Genomic DNA, 20,369 nt, shown 5'->3' with positions numbered 1-20,369 from the left:
AATAAATCAAATGCATGTACCTTACAATATTTAATTCTTTATTTGTTATCATCCACAGTTTCCTAAAAACGACCTGCCAAACACAATATACCTGAACATCAACTCATAAACCTACCTCACTACATTTACACTATTAGAACCATTGCAAAGTACTTTTGTCCACTGAATAGACAATACTCCACACAAAAACCCAGTCCAACCCAAAAGCAACCACTTGGCCTTAAACAGCTTTTCAACAAAAGACAAGACACATCATGCATCATCATTTCCATTTCCATCACTGGAAAGATCCCCTAAATCCTAAACCCTGAATCTAAAGAAGCACACCTACCAAACTTAATACATCTTCAACTGAACAACCATGACAACATTTAAATCACAGCATTAAACTACTGATTATAAAAATATACAATTCACAATCTACTCTAAAATTAACTACTCTATAATGCAGAGAAATGAACACGTTCTCATTGTTTTATGAACACAATAATAAACCATAACTTGTACACAGAAATATGAAATACTAATCATGAGGAATATCACAACTACAAGCTCTATCATGGAGCAAACAGGAGGTCAGAGCATTAACATAAATACATGAGTAATAACACGTCTATCTATCAACGGCGTCCGAGAAAGTCCACACAAGAGGTTTGCAGGCGCGCACACCCCGCACAGGCACGCGCAGACACAGAGAGCAGGAAGGGAGGGGCTGAAGACTGAAAGTGAAACAATTCACTAGTGCAGCAGAAACGGAGAGATTAGTGTCGCAGGTAAAACACAGGGAGACATCTGATCCTGTCCTCAACAGTTACCGTTTCTACGTCCGTCCTTCAAACCGGTAAGTTGTTTAATATTGTGTGATTACGTTACTTCCTATAACTTGTTTAATATTGTGTGATTACGTTACTTCCTATAACTTGTTTTAATATTGTGTGATTACGTTACTTCCTATAACTTGTTTAATATTGTGTGATTACGTTACTTCCTATAACTTGTTTAATATTGTGTGATTACGTTACTTCCTATAACTTGTTTAATATTGTGTGATTACGTTACTTCCTAGAACTTGTTTTAATATTGTGTGATTACATAACTTCCTAGAACTTGTTTTAATATTGTGTGATTACGTTACTTCCTATTACTTGTTTAATATTGTGTGATTACGTTACTTCCTATAACTTGTTTTAATATTGTGTGATTACGTTACTTCTTATAACTTGTTTAATATTGTGTGATTACGTTACTTCCTAGAACTTGTTTTAATATTGTGTGATTACATAACTTCCTAGAACTTGTTTTAATATTGTGTGATTACGTTACTTCCTATTACTTGTTTAATATTGTGTGATTACGTTACTTCCTATAACTTGTTTAATATTGTGTGATTACGTTACTTCCTAGAACTTGTTTTAATATTGTGTGATTACATAACTTCCTAGAACTTGTTTTAATATTGTGTGATTACGTTACTTCCTATAACTTGTTTTAATATTGTGTGATTACGTTACTTCCTATAACTTGTTTAATATTGTGTGATTACGTTACTTCCTAGAACTTGTTTTAATATTGTGTGATTACATAACTTCCTAGAACTTGTTTTAATATTGTGTGATTACGTTACTTCCTATAACTTGTTTAATATTGTGTGATTACGTTACTTCCTAGAACTTGTTTTAATATTGTGTGATTACATAACTTCCTAGAACTTGTTTTAATATTGTGTGATTACGTTACTTCCTATAACTTGTTTTAATATTGTGTGATTACGTTACTTCCTATAACTTGTTTAATATTGTGTGATTACGTTACTTCCTATAACTTGTTTAATATTGTGTGTTAACGTTACTTCCTATAACTTGTTTAATATTGTGTGATTAGTTACTTCCTATAACTTGTTTTAATACTGTGTGATTACGTTACTTCCTATAACTTGTTTAATATTGTGTGATTAGTTACTTCCTATAACTTGTTTAATATTGTGTGATTACGTTACTTCCTATTACTTGTTTAATATTGTGTGACTACGTTACTTCCTATAACTTGTTTAATATTGTGTGATTACGTTACTTCCTATAACTTGTTTAATATTGTGTGATTACGTAACTTACTATAACTTGTTTTAATATTGTGTGATTACGTTACTTCCTATAACTTGTTTAATATTGTGTGATTACGTTACTTCCTATAACTTGTTTAATATTGTGTGATTACGTTACTTCCTATAACTTGTTTAATATTGTGTGATTACGTTACTTCCTATAACTTGTTTAATAATGTGTGATTACGTTACTTCCTATAACTTGTTTAATATTGTGTGATTACGTTACTTCCTATAACTTGTTTAATATTGTGTGTTTACGTTACTTCCTATAACTTGTTTAATATTGTGTGATTACGTTACTTCCTATAACTTGTTTAATATTGTGTGATTACGTTACTTCCTATAACTTGTTTAATATTGTGTGATTACGTTACTTCCTATAACTTGTTTTAATATTGTGTTGTTGGGGTTGTAGCAGGAGCAGATTTGGTTATCAACAGTTAATTATTAATATCAATATGATTATCGGTATTAATAATTATATTTAATATATTATCATGATATAATCATGAATAAACGGGGCACCACCCTGGGATCAGGGAAAAGATAACCTAAAACTGTATTCAGTCTCAATATAAAGGTTTTATACTCACATGCCAATCATCGTGATCATTGGCATAGGAGTACAAAACCAATCGAACAATTAAAAAGGCGTGAAATTCAAGCACTAGCCTTCACAACCTGCTGTTATCCAGTGACATATACACAACAAGCACAAGAGACCGCTAGTTATAATATAATAAGATTTATTAAAATCAGTAATAATGATCACAATCAATAACACTGCAATTAACAAAGCCTTATTACCTAACTACCTAACACACAAAGCTAAGCTTAAACAAAGGGAGATACACACGTGATGTGTGTGTGTGCGTGCGTGTGCATGTGCGTGTGTGTGTGTGCGTGCGTGTCGAGAGAGAGGGAGAGAGAGAGAGGGAGAGATGGCTATGGGCGGCCACCAGATGTAGCGAGAGAGAGAGAGAGGTGGAGCTATTCCTCGCAGCGTTCAGGGGCGGAGCCACTGAGGTTCGATGGGGTAGCGAGAGAGAGAGAGAGGTGGAGCTATTCCTCGCAGCGTTCAGGGGCGGAGCCACTGAGGTCTGATGGAGTAGCGAGAGAGAGAGAGAGAGAGAGAGAGATAGCCGTATGTAGCCACCAGATGTAGCTATGTCCCTAGCGCCCGCCGGGAACAGCTGGCTTAGGACACGTGTGTGCGGCGTGTATGTGTGTGTGTGTTAGCGGGACACAAACAAAGAGAGAGAGGATGCGCGAGCGATATTCGGAGGGACAGAAAGCGTGCTGTTATCACACGGGCTCGCGTGAATGAACTGGCGTTTATTCCGCGAGACCGGTCTTTTAACTGATAGTAGAGGCTTTCTGAGCTCGCGAATATGGCGGAGGTTAGTCGAAAACACTGTTACAGAAATCAACCCAGCGGCGATCACGATCAGCATTCAAATACAGCAGCACATGAACCAACGGACTCGGCGGTCCGCGATCAGAACTTAAAACCCATTAACAAGAATTACAAGCATATCCTACACTATCACTTATGTCTCTGCCCAGACTGATAGCCTCTTACTGGTATCGTTGCGTAAGACGATGACGGCGTTCCGTAACGGCCGTGGTTCGTGAGTCCCCGGCGTCAGCGGGGGACGTGCTGAGTCGGCTTCGTCCAGACGAGAGCGGAGCGGGTTTCCTCTCGTTGATCAAACTCAAATAAAGAAAACAGTCCGTGTTTCCTCCTTCCACGAGGGGCGATATAATCGCGGCTTGGCGATTTAGTCAGCTTACTTCAGACAGCGTCTGGTAGCTGGAAGGCAGGAACCGGCTTGGTTCCTCTTGTTGCAGCGGTGCGCTGCAGGAGGGGGTCGCCTCCCGTTGCAACGTGGTGTTGCGATGGAAGCGCTGGAACCAGCGCCCGGGTAGGAGTGGGAGCCAGAGAGTAAGAGTGAATAAGAGAGCGTTCTCCGGGCGGCTTCGGTTTATAAAGCTCAGGCCGCTCCAGGGGACCCCCCGGGGTTCCCTGAAGATGTCAGCCAATGGGGCACTCGTTGGGTGGCGTCGCATCTCTCACCTGGGTGAGATGTGAAACTAAAATGGCGGTGTAGTTTTTAATCCCCTTTGTCCCTTTGTCCTGGCCGCATGTGTAGGCTTCTGTAGGCCGCATTGTGTAGTCCTAACGGTTAGGTCCCAACAGTCCCCCTTTTGGTCTGAAGGTTGAGGTGTGGGACGCAACCTTCGGAGCAACATAAGGGCCGAACCGTCCATGTATTCCTTGACACATGTGGGAGTCCAAACAGTCTGTATATTCCATGGAAAAGAGGTTAAACAGTCATTCAGGTTAAAGTCCATAACTTGATGGAGGCATCGTCTGGGCAGAGATCGAGGCAAGGTCTGGGCAGAGATTTCTACGGTCTGGGCAGAGATTTCTAACCATCTAACCTATATCAAACATCTGCTAAGACACAATTTTCACAACCATCAACATTGTCATTACACTCAGGTAGTTTCAAACAGGACACACCCCAACTATGAAAACGGAACGAAGGAGGAAAAGGAAAGCGAGGAAAAGGAGAAGGGGTTAGTGGTCGTTTGGTTTACTCCTGGAGAAGATTTAAGTTAGCCATATTTACTATGTTGTGGCTCAGGGCTGTAACGCTCCATGTAGCCAGAAACAGAGGAAATGTCAGAGGCGCTGTCATTATCTGAGTTGTCATGTTTGTACACTGCTGGTTCACGTGACTGGGACAGAATTTCGGAGTAGGGCTTCCTACTACTTCTGTGTGAATGCCCATCTCGACGCAGTTGGTGGGCATGTCGGTGATGCTCAGTATCCCCACGCCGTCTCTTACCAGGCTTCTGGGGGGAGTTTAGTGATGGTTAGGTCGAGTCACGCCATAGCGCTATCGTTTTTATCAGCTTTTCGATCGGGTCGCACAGATCCCTATCTTCGTCAGTTTGGGAGTTTGTCTGATTCCAGGGGCGTGCTGGCCGCTCACCCCCTTTCGCGCTGTTATGAGGGCTCTGCTTTAAGGCGGCGGATGTTTGGGAGTTACTCTCGTTCTTTGGTTTTGTCTGATTCCTGGGGCGTGCTGGCCGCTCACCCCCTTTCGCGCTGTTACGAGGGCTATGCTTTAAGGCGGCAGACGTTTCGGACGCAGATGTGTCGAAGTTAGCGGGCTGGCTTTTAAGTTTGCGCGCTAAGTGGGTTTCCCAAGCCATCTGTGCGTAATTACGAATCTCTTGCATGGAGAGTCGATGTGTCCTGAAGTGTATGGTGGCATCGTAGCGCACACTTTCGTGTAGGTTATGCAGGAAGAGGGCCTTGAAGGCAGGCTCTTCCTCCACTCCTGGGGAGTTACGGCCCTGAGCATAGGCGGCCCTGAAGCGCCAATAGTACTCCGTGGGTGATTCCTGCCCCTCATGTACGACGGCGAGGGCACTGATCGTAGCGGCGGCGGGATCCCAGTCCCGGCTATACTCCTTCCGGAGTGCTGCACAAAGTCTGGGGTATCGGTCCTGGGTTCTGGGTGCAAGTGTTCCTATGAAACTGCGGACATGTCTGGTTGTGGTCTTCCCGACTAGTCTGAGCTTCTCCCGTGAGGAGGCATGGGGGAAGTCAATCAGGAGTCTGTCTAACTCTCTCAAATATTCGTCAATATTATGGTTCGAGTTGTCGGGATCAAAATGTTGAATATCTTTAGCCATGCTCTCAAGCTCTTCAAAGCGGAAGCGCTGTGGCGTCCTTTCTGGTGAAGGCGAGACTAAGCTAGGTTGAGGAGGCGCGTCGCAAATTACGGGTTTGTTCCAAAGATAGGAAGATTTTGGAGGAGAACTTGTGTAAGTTCCACTGCTGGTTTCTTCGCTGTCTGTGTCGGAGCAATGGGAAGCTGCGTAGCCGTTACCGCTGTCTCTCAGTGGAGTTTGTCTTAAGGACTTTGTGTCCGCTGGTAACTGTTCCCATCTTCTGCATGGCGGGGGAGTCGTATTTTCACTACAAAAAGAGTGGGAGTCGGAGAAGCCTGAATCACACTGACTGGCCGAGTCGGCTGAGGGAGGACATTCTGGTTTAGACTTCGACCACCTGTTCTTGTAGGACAAAAACTGGGACTCTGTGGTGTGCAGGACATCTAAATAACGCATGGCTCTCATGTCTGCTGCTTGAGCGTCGTGGAGGTGACAAGCACTTTGCTCCTCTAGTGCTACCACTTTTTTCTCTAGGGCAGATTTACTCTGAACCAAGAGACAGGTTTGTTTGTAGAAAGTCAGTAGCAAGCATTTTAATAATGGACCCTTGGATGATGTTACTTCATCAGATCTGCTGTTCAGTAACACGTTGATCTCCTCTTGGCACTCACTGAGATTTAGTTTCTGCAAAAACTCAGAGTAGCCTGTCTGAAGGCTCTGTGCCACAGATGAGATGAACTGTTCACAAAAGGTCTCCATTGTGTCTGGAGAGAAAGGAGGGGGGTTATGCAAAACACCTGATAAGGTGACTGGCGGTTCTCTTTTAGAGAGGTCAGCTTCACGCTCTAATGATTCTATACAGCAACTCAGACTTACTGTAGGCTGCTTACTTAATTCTTTGCCAAAGGCACGCTAACTGAAATGCACGGCAGGAACAGTTAGGGAATTATTTTGAAATTTTAACTCGAGCTAGAACCCGTGGTGGAAATAGCAAGGTACAATTTCAACGTTCACAGAGTCGGTGCACTCTGTGGCTCTATTCTCTGCTCTACTTCTAGTAAAGGGAGAATACGGTGGCTTTACTTGTTCGGTGCTAATCGCAAGAAAAAAGAATGTATTTGTTGTTATACTGATGTGGGTGCACAGGTGAGCTGCGTCGACCTGTGACTTACAATGGAGATGTTAGTACTCTTCTACAGCCTGTGGACTGTCAATGAGGTGTCTCTAGCACCTCTGGTGAGTAATAACAGTGTTATAACGCGTCTTAGTATCCCTAACCCTGTGTTTGTTAGTATTGTTGTTTAAACAATAAATGGCTAATCACAACATGCATATGCAACCCTCGACTGTATTTGCTTGGCAAATAGTAACAGGGAGCAAACAAATCGATCCTTGAACATCGATTTCTAAACAATGATATCAATAACAACAATTCCTATTATTGTTATTATTACTATAATTCTCAGGTTATTGTGCACAAATCTCTGGATAAAGCTGGTTTAAGAAGCCCTCACACGGGGCACCATTTATGTTGGGGTTGTAGCAGGAGCAGATTTGGTTATCAACAGTTAATTATTAATATCAATATGATTATCGGTATTAATAATTATATTTAATATATTATCATGATATAATCATGAATAAACGGGGCACCACCCTGGGATCAGGGAAAAGATAACCTAAAACTGTATTCAGTCTCGATATGAAGGTTTTATACTCACATGCCAATCATCGTGATCATTGGCATAGGAGTACAAAACCAATCGAACAATTAAAAAGGCGTGAAATTCAAGCACTAGCCTTCACAACCTGCTGTTATCCAGTGACATATACACAACAAGCACAAGAGACCGCTAGTTATAATATAATAAGATTTATTAAAATCAGTAATAATGATCACAATCAATAACACTGCAATTAACAAAGCCTTATTACCTAACTACCTAACACACAAAGCTAAGGTTAAACAAAGGGAGATACACACGTGGAGTGTGTGTGTGTGTGTGTGTGTGTGTGTGTGTGTGTGTGTGTGTGTGTGTGTGTGCGTGCGTGTCGAGAGAGAGGGAGAGAGAGAGAGGGAGAGATGGCTATGGGCGGCCACCAGATGTAGCGAGAGAGAGAGAGAGGTGGAGCTATTCCTCGCAGCGTTCAGGGGCGGAGCCACTGAGGTCTGACGGAGTAGCGAGAGAGAGAGAGAGAGAGATAGCCGTATGTAGCCACCAGATGTAGCTCTGTCCCTAGCGCCCGCCGGGAACAGCTGGCTTAGGACACGTGTGTGCGGCGTGTATGTGTGTGTGTGTTAGCGGGACACAAACAAAGAGAGAGAGGATGCGCGAGCGATATTCGGAGGGACAGAAAGCGTGCTGCTATCACACGGGCTCGCGTGAATGAACTGGCGTTTATTCCGCGAGACCGGTCTTTTAACTGATAGTAGAGGCTTTCTGAGCTCGCGAATATGGCGGAGGTTAGTCGCAAACACTGTTACAGAAATCAACCCAGCGGCGATCACGATCAGCATTCAAATACAGCAGCACATGAACCAACGGACTCGGCGGTCCGCGATCAGAACTTAAAACACATTAACAAGAATTACAAGCATATCCTACACTATCACTTGTGTCTCTGCCCAGACTGATAGCCTCTTACTGGTATCGTTGCGTAAGACGATGACGGCGTTCCGTAACGGCGGTAGTTCGTGAGTCCCCGGCGTCAGCGGGGGACGTGCTGAGTCGGCTTCGTCCAGACGAGAGCGGAGCGGGTTTCCTCTCGTTGATCAAACTCAAATAAAGAAAACAGTTGGTGTTTCCTCCTTCCACGAGCGGCAATATAATCGCGGCTTGGCGATTTAGTCAGCTTACTTCAGACAGCGTCTGGTAGCTGGAAGGCAGGAACCGGCTTGGTTCCTCTTGTTGCAGCGGTGCGCTGCAGGAGGGGGTCGCCTCCCGTTGCAACGTGGTGTTGCGATGGAAGCGCTGGAACCAGCGCCCGGGTAGGAGTGGGAGCCAGAGAGTAAGAGTGAATAAGAGAACGTTCTCCGGGCGGCTTCGGTTTATAAAGCTCAGGCCGCTCCAGGGGACCCCCCCGGGGACCCCCCCGGGGTTCCCTGAAGATGTCAGCCAATGGGGCACTCGTTGGGTGGCGTCGCATCTCTCACCTGGGTGAGATGTGAAACTAAAATGGCGGTGTAGTTTTTAATCCCCTTTGTCCCTTTGTCCTGGCCGCATGTGTAGGCTTCTGTAGGCCGCATTGTGTAGTCCTAACGGTTAGGTCCCAACAGTGTGATTACGTTACTTCTTATAACTTGTTTTAATATTGTGTGATTACGTTATTCCTATAACTTGTTTTAATATTGTGTGATTACGTTACTTCCTATAACTTGTTTAATATTGTGTGATTACGTTATTCCTATAACTTGTTTTAATATTGTGTGATTACGTTACTTCCTATAACTTGTTTAATATTGTGTGATTACGTTACTTCCTATAACTTGTTTTAATATTGTTTGATTACGTAACTTCCTATAACTTGTTTAATATTGTGTGATTACGTTACTTCCTATAACTTGTTTAATATTGTGTGAATACGTTACTTCCTATAACTTGTTTTAATATTGTGTGATTACGTTACTTCCTATAACTTGTTTTAATATTGTGTGATTACGTAACTTCCTATAACTTGTTTAATATTGTGTGATTACGTTACTTCCTATAACTTGTTTAATATTGTGTGATTACGTTACTTCCTATAACTTGTTTAATATTGTGTGACTACGTAGCTACATGACAAATGGGTGGCCTGCAACTTCTAAAGGCCTGCCAGCAGACATGATGCCTTACTACCAGGTTAGGAATGAACTGTCCATGCATTATCTTAAAGGAAAAGTTCGGAATTTTGGACATAAAAAAATTAAACCAACCTTGCATGACATTGGAATAGCTTATACTTTGTTCCCTGTTGTTGCTAAGGCTACGTCACTACTACTAACACGCAAAGTAAAATTCCGCTGCTGCTGAGAAACTATAGTCCCTCAAAATGTTTTATCATTGAAAATGCAAGGTTGGTTTAATTTCTAAAATTATTCTACCAACACTGACATGTACATCGATAGTCCGACGTCATAATACATTTGTCTCGGGTGTTCTGCGGAGCAGTTAAAGCTGTTTTTAGTGACAGGCTGGATGTTACCGTTGACGTGCGCTAGCTCAACACCAGTTTAGCAACAGTGACTTGTGCAACTATAAGGACTGGACCAATTGTGCTGAAAACGGTCTCCACCGACCTATATCACCTCGGGTAAGTTGGAAATGAGGTCCTATGTCCAAAATTCTGAACTTTTCCTTTAAGAGGGAGCTACAGGTTAGTGGTGCCCAGGCCCGGACTGGCCATCGGGAGAACCGGGAGGTTTCCCGAAGCGCCGGCCTATGATTGGCCTGCTGGCCTGCGTCTCTCTCTCTCTCTCTTTTTTTTTTTTTTTAAGTCTGCCGGTCAGCCGGCGCCGCGGCTATCTGACTTTTTTTTTTCTAAGTCAGAGATGCAGGCCTGGCCAATCAGAGGCCACTCAGGTCAGTAGCGTCAAGGTGCGTGTCCACAGGCAGCAGTGTTTCCCCGCGTCCCATTCATTGTCTATAGCTGTGTCCCAATTCAGGGTCTGCAGCCTTCGGAGGACCCAGCCTTCGCGGTCTACGGAGGCGACACCTTCGGAGACTCCTCCGAAGGCTGGGTCAACCGTCGGTAAATGGGACGGTCTAACCTACGGAGCATTTCCTGATTGCGTCGCGACGTCATCACTTCTGCCGGCCAAGCCCAGGAAAAACACCGGTCAAAACAAAAATACGACAGACGAACATGATGGAGAGTTTTTAATATATATATATATATTTTTTTTTTCTTTTAATTTAATTTAATTTTTATTTTTTTGAGCAAAAGGAGAGGCGGCTGCGACGACACCGGCGGCTTGTTTATCTCCGGCTGGGAGAGCCGTGGGGAGGTAACGTTAAAGCCGTTATTTTAACCCATATTAATGTTCATACATAGTTAGCGTAGTACGTGGTAATTAATATACCCGTTAATAAATGATACCGCTAAGTGACGAGCCATATCAAGTATAGATTGACATGGATAATGTCATTTAACCATAATACTTAATACAGGGTTCGTACAGGTGCTTAAAATGTAAAATCTTTGAAAATGCTGTAATTTTAATGCTGTTTTTCAAGGTCTGAAAAGTGCTTGAATCTTAGTTTAAATGCTTGGCTTATAAAGTGATTGAATTGAATAGTAAAATGTGTACGAGCCCTGTAAATAACCCTGACTTAATTCAATATTTTATTCTTGCCTCTCTTTTAAACATTTTAGTGACATGGCATCCGTCGATTGCATCAGCCCTGCAAACCCCGATGATGGACGATGTGGTGGACAGTGGAGACATGCATCCCACACCCCCCACCTTCCAGATGATGTCCCACTCAGAGCCAGAAGAGTCCAGGGTCCTCCATCCAGTCCAGCAGCACCACCAGGGACTCCTGCTCAGTCAATACTGTATATATGTTCTCTGTAAATAGTTATTTCTGATGATCTTTTGTAAATAGTTCTACATGTTAAGAACACCCACTTGTCAATAGTTATTGTAACTTTGTAAATATTTGTTAATTACACAAAAAATTAATTATTTTGTCACTGAAAAGCAGTTCAAAAGTTGACTTTAGTTGTAAATAAGAAATGGAACAGATAATGTTACAGGTTATAATATTTTAATTTAACTATATACAATATTTGGAAAAGAAAATGGAACAATACAATATTTTTAATTAACAATTTAAATTACAAATCAACACAGAACTTAATCGAACAGAAAAAAAACCACCACCCCCCAAAAATTCAATGCCGTCTCAACCATTCTCTCCAATAAACTAAAAAGTCTCTCCATCCTCTCTCTTTCTCTCCTTTCCTCGCTCTCCCTCTGTAACTTCATGTCCTCCCTGATCAAATCCAGCAAGTCATCTGTTTTCCTCTTTCTTGCTGCTGTCGGTGGCCCTGTGTTCTTGGCCTCAACAGGTGGTCGTTCTCATCCCGGACCCGGAGTTTGATCAAATCCTCAGTCTGCTCCTTGCTCTCTACAACAAAACGACATGTAAAGCACATTTCCTGTTATGTCAACATGCAAAATCATTGTACGATATAATAACGATATTAACAGTAATAATGATCCTAAGGTTAGCTCTGTATTAAATCCAAACGTTTACAGTTTTACAGCCTAGAAATACAGCGGGGCTCACAACCCATCATTAACGTTATATATTTAGCTGCGAGAGGAGCGGACTGTAGCCTACACAACTTACAACGAGAACAAATTAACTTAACAGCTCCACGGTTACAATAAGATATAAGTTACCATCGGAGCTTGTAACATTTAAAAGTGAAGAGTTTTAGGCTTATGTTACGTTTAAAGGCTAACGTTAACTGAGCTCCTCGTATCAACAGCCCTAAGCTACATCACGTAGCTGGCCCTACATTCCGGTGGCTACACGTATTAGCATTATAAACTTCACGCATTTTAACACTCAAATGTGTTTTAAGGCCCCTTGAACGTCCGACGTTAAGCAAAAACCCGTTACTTACATTTAAATGTGTAGTCGGCACTGCTGCCGGTGCCGCTTCTGCTGCCGTCTTTCGCCGCCATTGTTGGTTGAACAGCGGCGCGCAAAGCATCTTGGGATATGGGAGGCCGCGAAGGATAGTAGCTGTGCATCCTCCGAATACGGGGGAAAGGAGGACACATTTGTCGGCCGCATTTGGAGGAGCCTTCGAATTTAGACGAATTGGGACAGCCTTCGCGCAGCTCTGTGACGTAAGCGGCCTTCAAATGCAGCCTCCGAAGGCTGCAGACCCTGAATTGGGACACAGCTAGAGTGAAAAGCTGTGCAATGCATTCTGGTAGCGTCACGGCGAATGTCGAGAGACGGCCCGCGAGTTGGCCGCTCCTCATTTGCATAAAGTTGAAGTCGAATCTACTTTATGCTAATCAGAGGCGCCGGGCTCGACTCGCCGCCTCGGGAACGCTCGCGAACGCTCGCGCAAATCTTCTAAACTGAATGTTGTCGATCTAAAATAAAGACAGATTCAGCAACTGCATAGCTTATTTCTCGCTTAAGATGTTTTCAGAAACACCTTTCGGTGAACTATTTTCGTAGAATAAGAGAACGTTTCCAAACGAGCCGCCATGTTGGTCTGCGTGAACTCCGGAGCAGACAGGACAGCTGTGAAAGCGATCGTCCAATCAGGTGCAGCCATGAAGTGTGCGCGTGATTGTATGAAGGAGAGCGCCTGTCAATCATCCTCTAGTGGCAGCCCGCCAAGCGTGCAATACTGGGAAGCGGCGCGTCCACTCGCGTTTAAAATCGCCCCTGTCACAGGCAGCGGTGTTTCCCCGCGTCCCATTCATTGTCTATGTGAAAAGCTGTGCAATGCATTCTGGTAGCGTCGCGGCGAATGTCGAGAGACGGCGCGCGAGTTGGCCACTCCTCATTTGCCTAAAGTTGAAGTCGAATCTACTTTATGCTAATCAGAGGCGCCGGGCTCGACTCGCCGCCTCGGGAACGCTCGCGAAAATGTGTTGTTTAAAGGAGAGCGTCTGTCAATCATCCTCTAGTGGCAGCCCACCAAGCGTGCAATCCTGGGAAGCGGCGCGTCCACACGCGTTTAAAATCGCCTCTGTGGACACGTACCTTCTGAGTAGCATGTGAGGAGGACAAGGCGATTGGTTTGTTTTGATTAACACCCGCCCCAACAGTCCGTATCAACCACACAGACAGCGTGCGGAGGAAGGGGTGTGTGTGACACTGATGCTGCAATCGCGGTGTGTGTGTAGCGAGCGCCGAGCAGAGAGGGAGAGTCGAGGCTTCGACTAGCAGTGTGCGAGTTATACCACGGTGTCCGGGGGAGCCGGGGCTGGGGGCGGGCGATCTTTTTTTGTTTTGTTTTTTTGGAGGGGGGCAACGTTTAAATGCTGATCCTGTCATTAATAGCAACAGCATATGCCTATTATAAAGAGAAAATCCGTTGCACGCACACCATAGGTCTATGTACAATATTTACATGAAACACCCCGATCGATCATCATCACATCATACATCACATGGGCTATAGCCTATAAGGCTATAGGCTATAGCTGTACACAGAGCCAAACACGCGATAAGAGCAGCCAGCGGCACCAACCATGAACAATATGGCAATAACCTATTATTTACAATACAGCTAGGGGAGATGCAACGCCACATACACAACACAACAATGCACATAGCCCGTCTCATAAGTAGGCCTATCACAACACAGCAATCCATAGGCCTACAACACAGCACAATTGAAGTTAAAGCAGGTCTTACCTAACACAGAAGCGACCACAGCGGCCTGGGTTCAGCTGCTTTTGCTCGAGGTCCAGTAAGCCATGATGTGGTGAGCAGTGGGGTCACGTGGAGCTGCGGCCTGCAGGCAGCGCCCCCACGCTTCAAGCGCCTCCGACGTGCAAGCAGGCAACACTTTTTTCATGAATCACGAACTAAAAATACAATTTTATTTCTCTTATTTTACACCTTTGAGGGAAAACCATGGCCAAAATATAATTAATTTGGCAATCATATCAATATTTTAGAGCTCCCCCCAAATTTCACAAATCATGTTTCCAGGGGAGCTCAGGTGGCCACCAGGGGAGCCATGGCTTCCCCTGCTCCCCCGTAACTCGCACCCTGTCGACTAGTACTGTAAACCATGGACCCCAACCCCCCGGGTAAAAAAAAAAGAAAAGGCGGTGCCGAGAGGGAGAGAGAGAAAAAAAGAAAGGCGCTGGAGGAGGATGCGGCCAAATGCCGTAAACTGACAAATTTATTCAGGCCCCCCCCCCAGCCAAGATACCTCTGCAAGTAAGTTATGTAAAAAACAACAAACAACAACAACAACAACAAAACACTGGTTCTTGAGGTCCAGGGACCTGGGTCCTTGAGGCTGTACACTTTTACACAGTAGGCTATAGGTCCTGGCCATGAAATTAAACAAGCCACTTTTTTATTTACTGTTATCATTCCATTATTATGTATATGAATACAAGGGCACATTAAGTGAGACATAGGCTACACTATCTTACTGTATGAACTATAGTGTATGGAAAAACACTGTAAGCATATGTTTGCTATTCAAAGGTGGTGATGGTGATGACACAAGTCCTGCTGGTACTTCAGGGGCCCGTTTCACAAAGCAGGTTCAACAAACTCTGAGTGTAACCCTGAACTCTGAGTTGATCTACTCTGAGATAGGAAACTCTGAGTTTTCGGTTCCAGAACAGCTGATTTGAGTTAGGTTGATCAACTCGGAGTAGTTTCACCTGGAGTTAAGCTCGTGCACCACAAGTATAAAAAGACCGCATCAATGGAGCACCGATTCGACGAGACACCATGGCAACAGGGAAGCGGCGGGCGTCATTTTTCACCCCACTTGAGCTCGAAATTCTGATGCGCTCATACGGTGAGTTTGACGACGTTTTTCGAAGCAAGTGTAACACCGCTGCAGCAGCTAAAGCGAGGGAGACGGCGTGGGAGAAAATTGCTGCTCGGGTCAATGCGTAAGTTTTAATGTAGTCCTTTGCAATCACAATAATATTACAGGGTGACACTGAGTGCAGCCTAGTAATTAATTTCATTTAGGTGCAATCCCATGGGGGAGAAGCGAACTTGGCAGCAGCTGAAGATGAAACATAAAAACATTGTTCAAACAGGTAAGACCTCGGCATAATCTCACGGCGGTACCTCATTTTGATTATGTTTGACATTGTAAAGTAGCTAAATATTAAGTGGCTGTTTGACTGTACAGTTGTTTATCCCCAACATAATGTTTTCATACACATTAATGCCTTCTCATCTGTATCATGTTCTGTTAAATATATAGGCTATTTAAACTAACACAGACTTCTACTCAGCCAACAGAAAGAAAGCGGACGCCCGTAAAACGGGGGGTGGCCCCGCACCGCCTCCTCTAACGGAGGCAGAGGAGCTGGCTCTCAGCCAAAATGTAGGAAGGCCAGTGGCAGAGGGAATCCCGGGAGGGAGCTCATCATCTGAGCTCACCCCCCAAGACACAAGTGCTTTCATAAAATGTGAGATCTATCTATCTCTATCTATCTAAAGCCTATTTATTTCCCTTTCATGACTTTGTTTTTAATTTTGTCCCAACAGATTCTGATGGTGCTGTCTGCCTGGTGGAGCCCCCTCATGCCACAGCAGACCTTGCCACTGTAAGTAGCAATAATCCAAAGATTTTGTCAAATGGTAGTTTAAATATACTGAAACGTATCACTCATCTAGGATGAAGAGTATGAGGAAACGGTGTCTGCTGCCTTTACCGAGGGGGATCCAGAAAGGCCTATAGAGGTAACATGTTGATATATTACTGATAGTTCTCTTCCCATTTACATTTATTAACATTGTGGTGGAATATAGAGTGACATTTAGCCTACACTGAAGTATTAACACACTCTCATCCTTTTTTAACAGAGCATGGCTGGGCAGCAGCAGGAGGGTCCCTCAACTTCCACTGCAGAGATTGACACAGTGAGATGGATGTTCAGTTAACACCAGAGATTCATTCTGTGAATTCATGTGCAACTGTATAATGTCCTCCTTGTATGTATTCCCAGTTACCAGTAAAAGACATTTATAAAATTCACCTGCTGAAAAAAATACAAAAAACAGACAAAGAAATGCAGTACTTGGATCGGCAGATTAGAAAGGCAGACTTGGAAATTCAAATACTGGAGCACAAGTTAGAGGTTGGTACATGGTCGCAGGTGAATTATGTTAATTATGTTAACTATTGGAACATTACCTAAACTAGATCTTTAATTTGCAGGAAATAAAGAAGACCAAATGAAATGTGTAATATGTCTTTATTTGACGTTGGTGGTGGTGATGATGGTGACTCAGTCACTGAAGTGATGATGACATATTGTGTCCCTGACTGCTCTGCCGTCCTGCATAGCTGACAGGTGGATGGGGTCGTCATCATCAGCGTCTTCAATTTGTAGGGCAGGGTGTTGCTCTCCTCTAATAGTAGCAATATTATGAAGAACAACACATGCCACAATAATATCACAGGCCCTCTCAGGGGTCACCCTGAGGTGACGTAGGCACTGGAAACGGGCTTTCAGCAGGCCTATGGTCATCTCAACCCGGGCTCTCGTCCTGCAGTGAGCCTGGTTGAAGTTCTGTTGGGGGCCTGGTTCAGGGTCAGGGTAAGGGGTCAGCAGCCTCGGCTGGCATGGGTAACCCCTGTCACCCAGCAGATGGCCATCAAACTCTCCTGTTATGTATAGTAGAGTATATTAAAAGGAGGGAGACAAGTGAGTTATACAGTATTGTGCTAATCATTAGGCTGCTTACCACGTTGCAGCCTGTTGCTCAGGTTAGACTCGCGATACATTCTTGAGTCATGAACAGACCCAGGCCACTTGGCCTCCACATTACAAATTATGTGTGCAGCATCACATACGATCTTGACAGTGCAGAGAATGACAGATGTTGAATTATGATGCAGTCTTCATCATTTTGAAACAGTATACTCAATCCACATGTACCTGCACATTTATGCTGTGAATGGACTTCCTATTCACATAATCCACTTCATTCTGTGACGGAGCCGTGATGGGGATGTGTGTGCCATCTATGCATCCAATCACACTGGGAAATCCTGAAATAAATTACAATTAATAATCCCAGTCTGAGGTTGCAGCACAATGTAATTAACAGAATATTATTTAATATTAATTTAATGGATCTCTACATCATTCACCTGCAATCCTGTGGAACTCCTCCTTGATGGCTCTGACAGGTTTGTGCCCAGGGAAAACAACAAAAACAGGCAGTAGCCGTTTCAGCGCGAGGCACACCTTTCTGACCGCTCTGCATACAGTTGCCTTACTCAAGTGCTCTGCATCTCCGATGTTGTACAAAAAACTCCCGTTTGCCAAAAAACGCAGCGCAACACATAATACCTGCTGGGATGTGAGAGCATGACTTCGGTTAGTCAGATTGCAAATGTAAGGACGGATAAGGTTGTGTATGTAAATGATGGACTGTGATGTGAAACGGTAGCGCTCAAAAAGATAATTGTTTGGAAATGCAAGAACATCTAGGCGCGGTCTGATAATCATCTCCCGACGAATGTTTAATTCTCTGCGCAGTAACGCTGCGCCTTCATCCACGGGATCATTATCAAAAGGACATGCCATGATGGTGAAAATAGTCGCCACCTACAAAAAATTATTATGTACAGGTACTGACTGATGATTTACTCACAAACACACGGCAGAACTATAGTACGCCAAAACTCGCCTGCCGACTGAATGAGGAAATCAAATACCGTGTGTGGCTGAAAGAGGGCGGAGACAGAGAGAAACTCGAGGTTTGTTGAGGAAAAACCTGGTCCCGACCAGGTTAGGTTCAAAGAGTAAGTTACCATGGTAACTGACCGAGAGGTTAAGTTACCTCTCTCTGTGAAACAGGCTAGAGTTACCCCTCTTTCTCTGGTTTGAGTTACCTAGCTTTGTGAAACGGAAAACTCAGAGTTTCTCTGATTTCAGGGTTAACAGACTCAGAGTTTTCACTAAACCTGCTTTGTGAAACGGACCCCAGGAGAAGCCAGTGCAGAGCAGTTGGCAGAAGGTACAGAATCATTTCTAGAGCAACAACATGCAAGTTGCAGACATAACACCAACAGGCACTGCCATTTGACATAAATGGCTCTCATTTATAATACGGTAATAGCTGCCATTCTATTAAGCACTAGTGGTGTTGAATTTTGCTGTCTGTTGCTGACTTGCTGTTATGTATCCCAGCCCTATATTAGAATATGAGTCAATATTATGTGATTGCTTATTAGGAACTATACTCTCGGACTGTATTATACATTGCGTCTATCAGTGTGTGCATGTTCTGTGAACATGTATTCAAAGGCTGTCCCCTCATAGCTGATTAATTGTTTGATTTGGACTTTGTTGTCTTTGTTTATTAGGTTATATTGTAGGCTACACATAAAAATTATGCCAAAGAGGCAGTTGACATTCCACATGATATGATGTTTAAGTAACCTTGGCACTGCGTTAAACCTTTATTCTCTTCTAGTAAGTGTGTTAGTGGATTTTGCTGAGGATTGTTGTGTTACTGTATTTTACCAGCCCGGCCCCAAACACAAAAGTTACTGTATATTCCTTAGTTTGTACATAGGTCCCATATTTGAACTTCTATTTGGAATGCAGTGTGTGTGTGTGTGTGTGTGTGTGTGTGTGTGTACATGCGTGCCAATGCATGTAGGTGTGGGCGTGAACGTGCGCGTGTGGGCAAGGCCAGGGTGGCCTGGGGCCCGTTTCACAAAGCAGGTTCAACAAACTCTGAACCTAACCCTGAACTCTGAGTTGACCAACTCTGAGATGGGAAACTCTGAGTTTTCGGTTTCAGAACAGCGGTTTTGAATTAGTTCAGTCAACTCTGAGTATCTAAACTCTGAGTTACGCGCGTGCCTGCCGACTCTATAAAGCCATCATCGATGGAGCTCCGATACTACGATTCTCCATGGCAACGGGGAGAGCGTTATTAGATATTACTGAGTGTTTATGTAGAAAACGAGCTCATCCTGAGAAAGCGGAGCTACGTAACTGCAGCAAAGTAGCGACAGTTGGCGTGGCAGACATTTACTGCCGGATCTAATGTGTATAACTGAATGAAACAGTCTATTGATCTAAAGGTAAAAAGTGTTTCAGAATTGCACAGCGCCACTGTGGTGTAATGGTTAGCAACGCCGCCCATAGTGCTGGCGACAGCGGTTCAATCCCCGTAAATCACCAAGTAGCGCAACACATAAATTATTATTTTTATTGGGTATAATCCCCCCCCAGGCACAGAAAGAAAGTGGCTTCAGTTGAAAATTAAGCATAAGAATATTGCGCAAATATGTTGACTAAGGCATATGATTTTAATCATATTTCACATATTAAACAGTAAATATAAGCAGATATTTCAACACAGAAATGTACTTAAACATTTCATAAATCTCCCGTTCGCAAAAACACTACCTCCGCAAAGAATCTGGTTGCGGATTATGTCCACAATATGAAATGTTGAAAATGTCGGAGAATATTGTTTAGATAATATCTAATGTGATTGAAAGGAAAGGTAATCAAAATTCTCTCCCGACGCAAAGCTGCTAGAATTACTTTTATTTCCATATTAGGAAATAATAGATTAGGTTGACGATGAAAGGACGGCACATTTTTTTCAGAGTTGGTTCAGATTCCGGAAAAAGGCGGAGACATGTAGGAGAAACTCAGGGTTTGTTGAAGCAAACCTGCTAGCGAGCAGGTTAGGTTCACGGAGCATGTTACCCGGGTAACTGACTCAGATTTATGCTGAACTGGCTTTGTGAAACCGAAAAACCAGAGTTTCCCTCATCTCAGGGTTAACTAACTCAAGGTTTTCACTAAACCTGCTTTGTGAAACGGACCCCTGGTTACATGACTGACTCCTGGCCTGAAAAAGTC

The 20,369-nt window shown here is 43.7% G+C and overlaps 1 protein-coding gene and 2 long non-coding RNA genes across 4 annotated transcripts; 2 read left to right on the top strand and 1 right to left on the bottom strand.

Moving 5' to 3' along the window:
• Positions 1-697: 697 nt before the first annotated feature.
• Positions 698-11,613, top strand: LOC311015637. The gene is made up of 3 exons (XR_014597382.1): positions 698-841; positions 10,715-10,781; positions 11,150-11,613. It is a non-coding gene; the product is annotated as an uncharacterized lncRNA (long non-coding RNA).
• Positions 11,614-13,792: 2,179 nt separating this feature from the next.
• LOC311016589 (uncharacterized protein) lies at positions 13,793-17,018 on the top strand. 2 transcript variants are annotated; one of them, XM_084014393.1, is made up of 7 exons: positions 13,793-15,404; positions 15,487-15,557; positions 15,759-15,935; positions 16,015-16,073; positions 16,144-16,209; positions 16,333-16,389; positions 16,476-16,701. In XM_084014393.1, the coding sequence occupies exons 1-7, from the start codon at positions 15,238-15,240 to the stop codon at positions 16,665-16,667; spliced, it is 789 nt and encodes a 262-aa protein (XP_083870519.1). In that variant the 5' UTR covers positions 13,793-15,237; the 3' UTR covers positions 16,668-16,701. The 2 variants fall into 2 exon arrangements, with proteins under 2 accessions (XP_083870519.1, XP_083870520.1); XM_084014394.1 differs by having other exon boundaries at positions 16,333-17,018.
• Positions 17,019-17,035: 17 nt separating this feature from the next.
• LOC311016590 lies at positions 17,036-17,723 on the bottom strand. Its single transcript, XR_014597511.1, has 4 exons — positions 17,627-17,723; positions 17,412-17,524; positions 17,218-17,329; positions 17,036-17,137 (listed from the first exon to the last, which is right to left on the bottom strand). It is a non-coding gene; the product is annotated as an uncharacterized lncRNA (long non-coding RNA).
• Between the last annotated feature and the right edge of the window lie 2,646 nt (positions 17,724-20,369).

This window comes from Eutrigla gurnardus (assembly GCF_963514095.1).
Source record: "Eutrigla gurnardus genome assembly, chromosome: 7".
NCBI classification, from domain to species: Eukaryota; Metazoa; Chordata; class Actinopteri; order Perciformes; family Triglidae; genus Eutrigla; species Eutrigla gurnardus.
The sequence above is the reverse complement of the archived record's forward strand: the minus strand, read 5'-3'. Positions and strand labels throughout refer to the sequence as shown.

Excerpts from the sequence above, each read along its gene's own strand:
- LOC311016589 (XM_084014393.1), top strand. The coding sequence starts at position 15,238 with ATGGCAACAGGGAAGCGGCGGGCGTCATTTTTCACCCCACTTGAGCTC. Across the intron at positions 15,936-16,014 it reads CACAAGTGCTTTCATAAAAT|ATTCTGATGGTGCTGTCTGC; the intron begins GTGAGATCTATC and ends TTGTCCCAACAG. Across the intron at positions 16,390-16,475 it reads CCACTGCAGAGATTGACACA|TTACCAGTAAAAGACATTTA; the intron begins GTGAGATGGATG and ends ATGTATTCCCAG.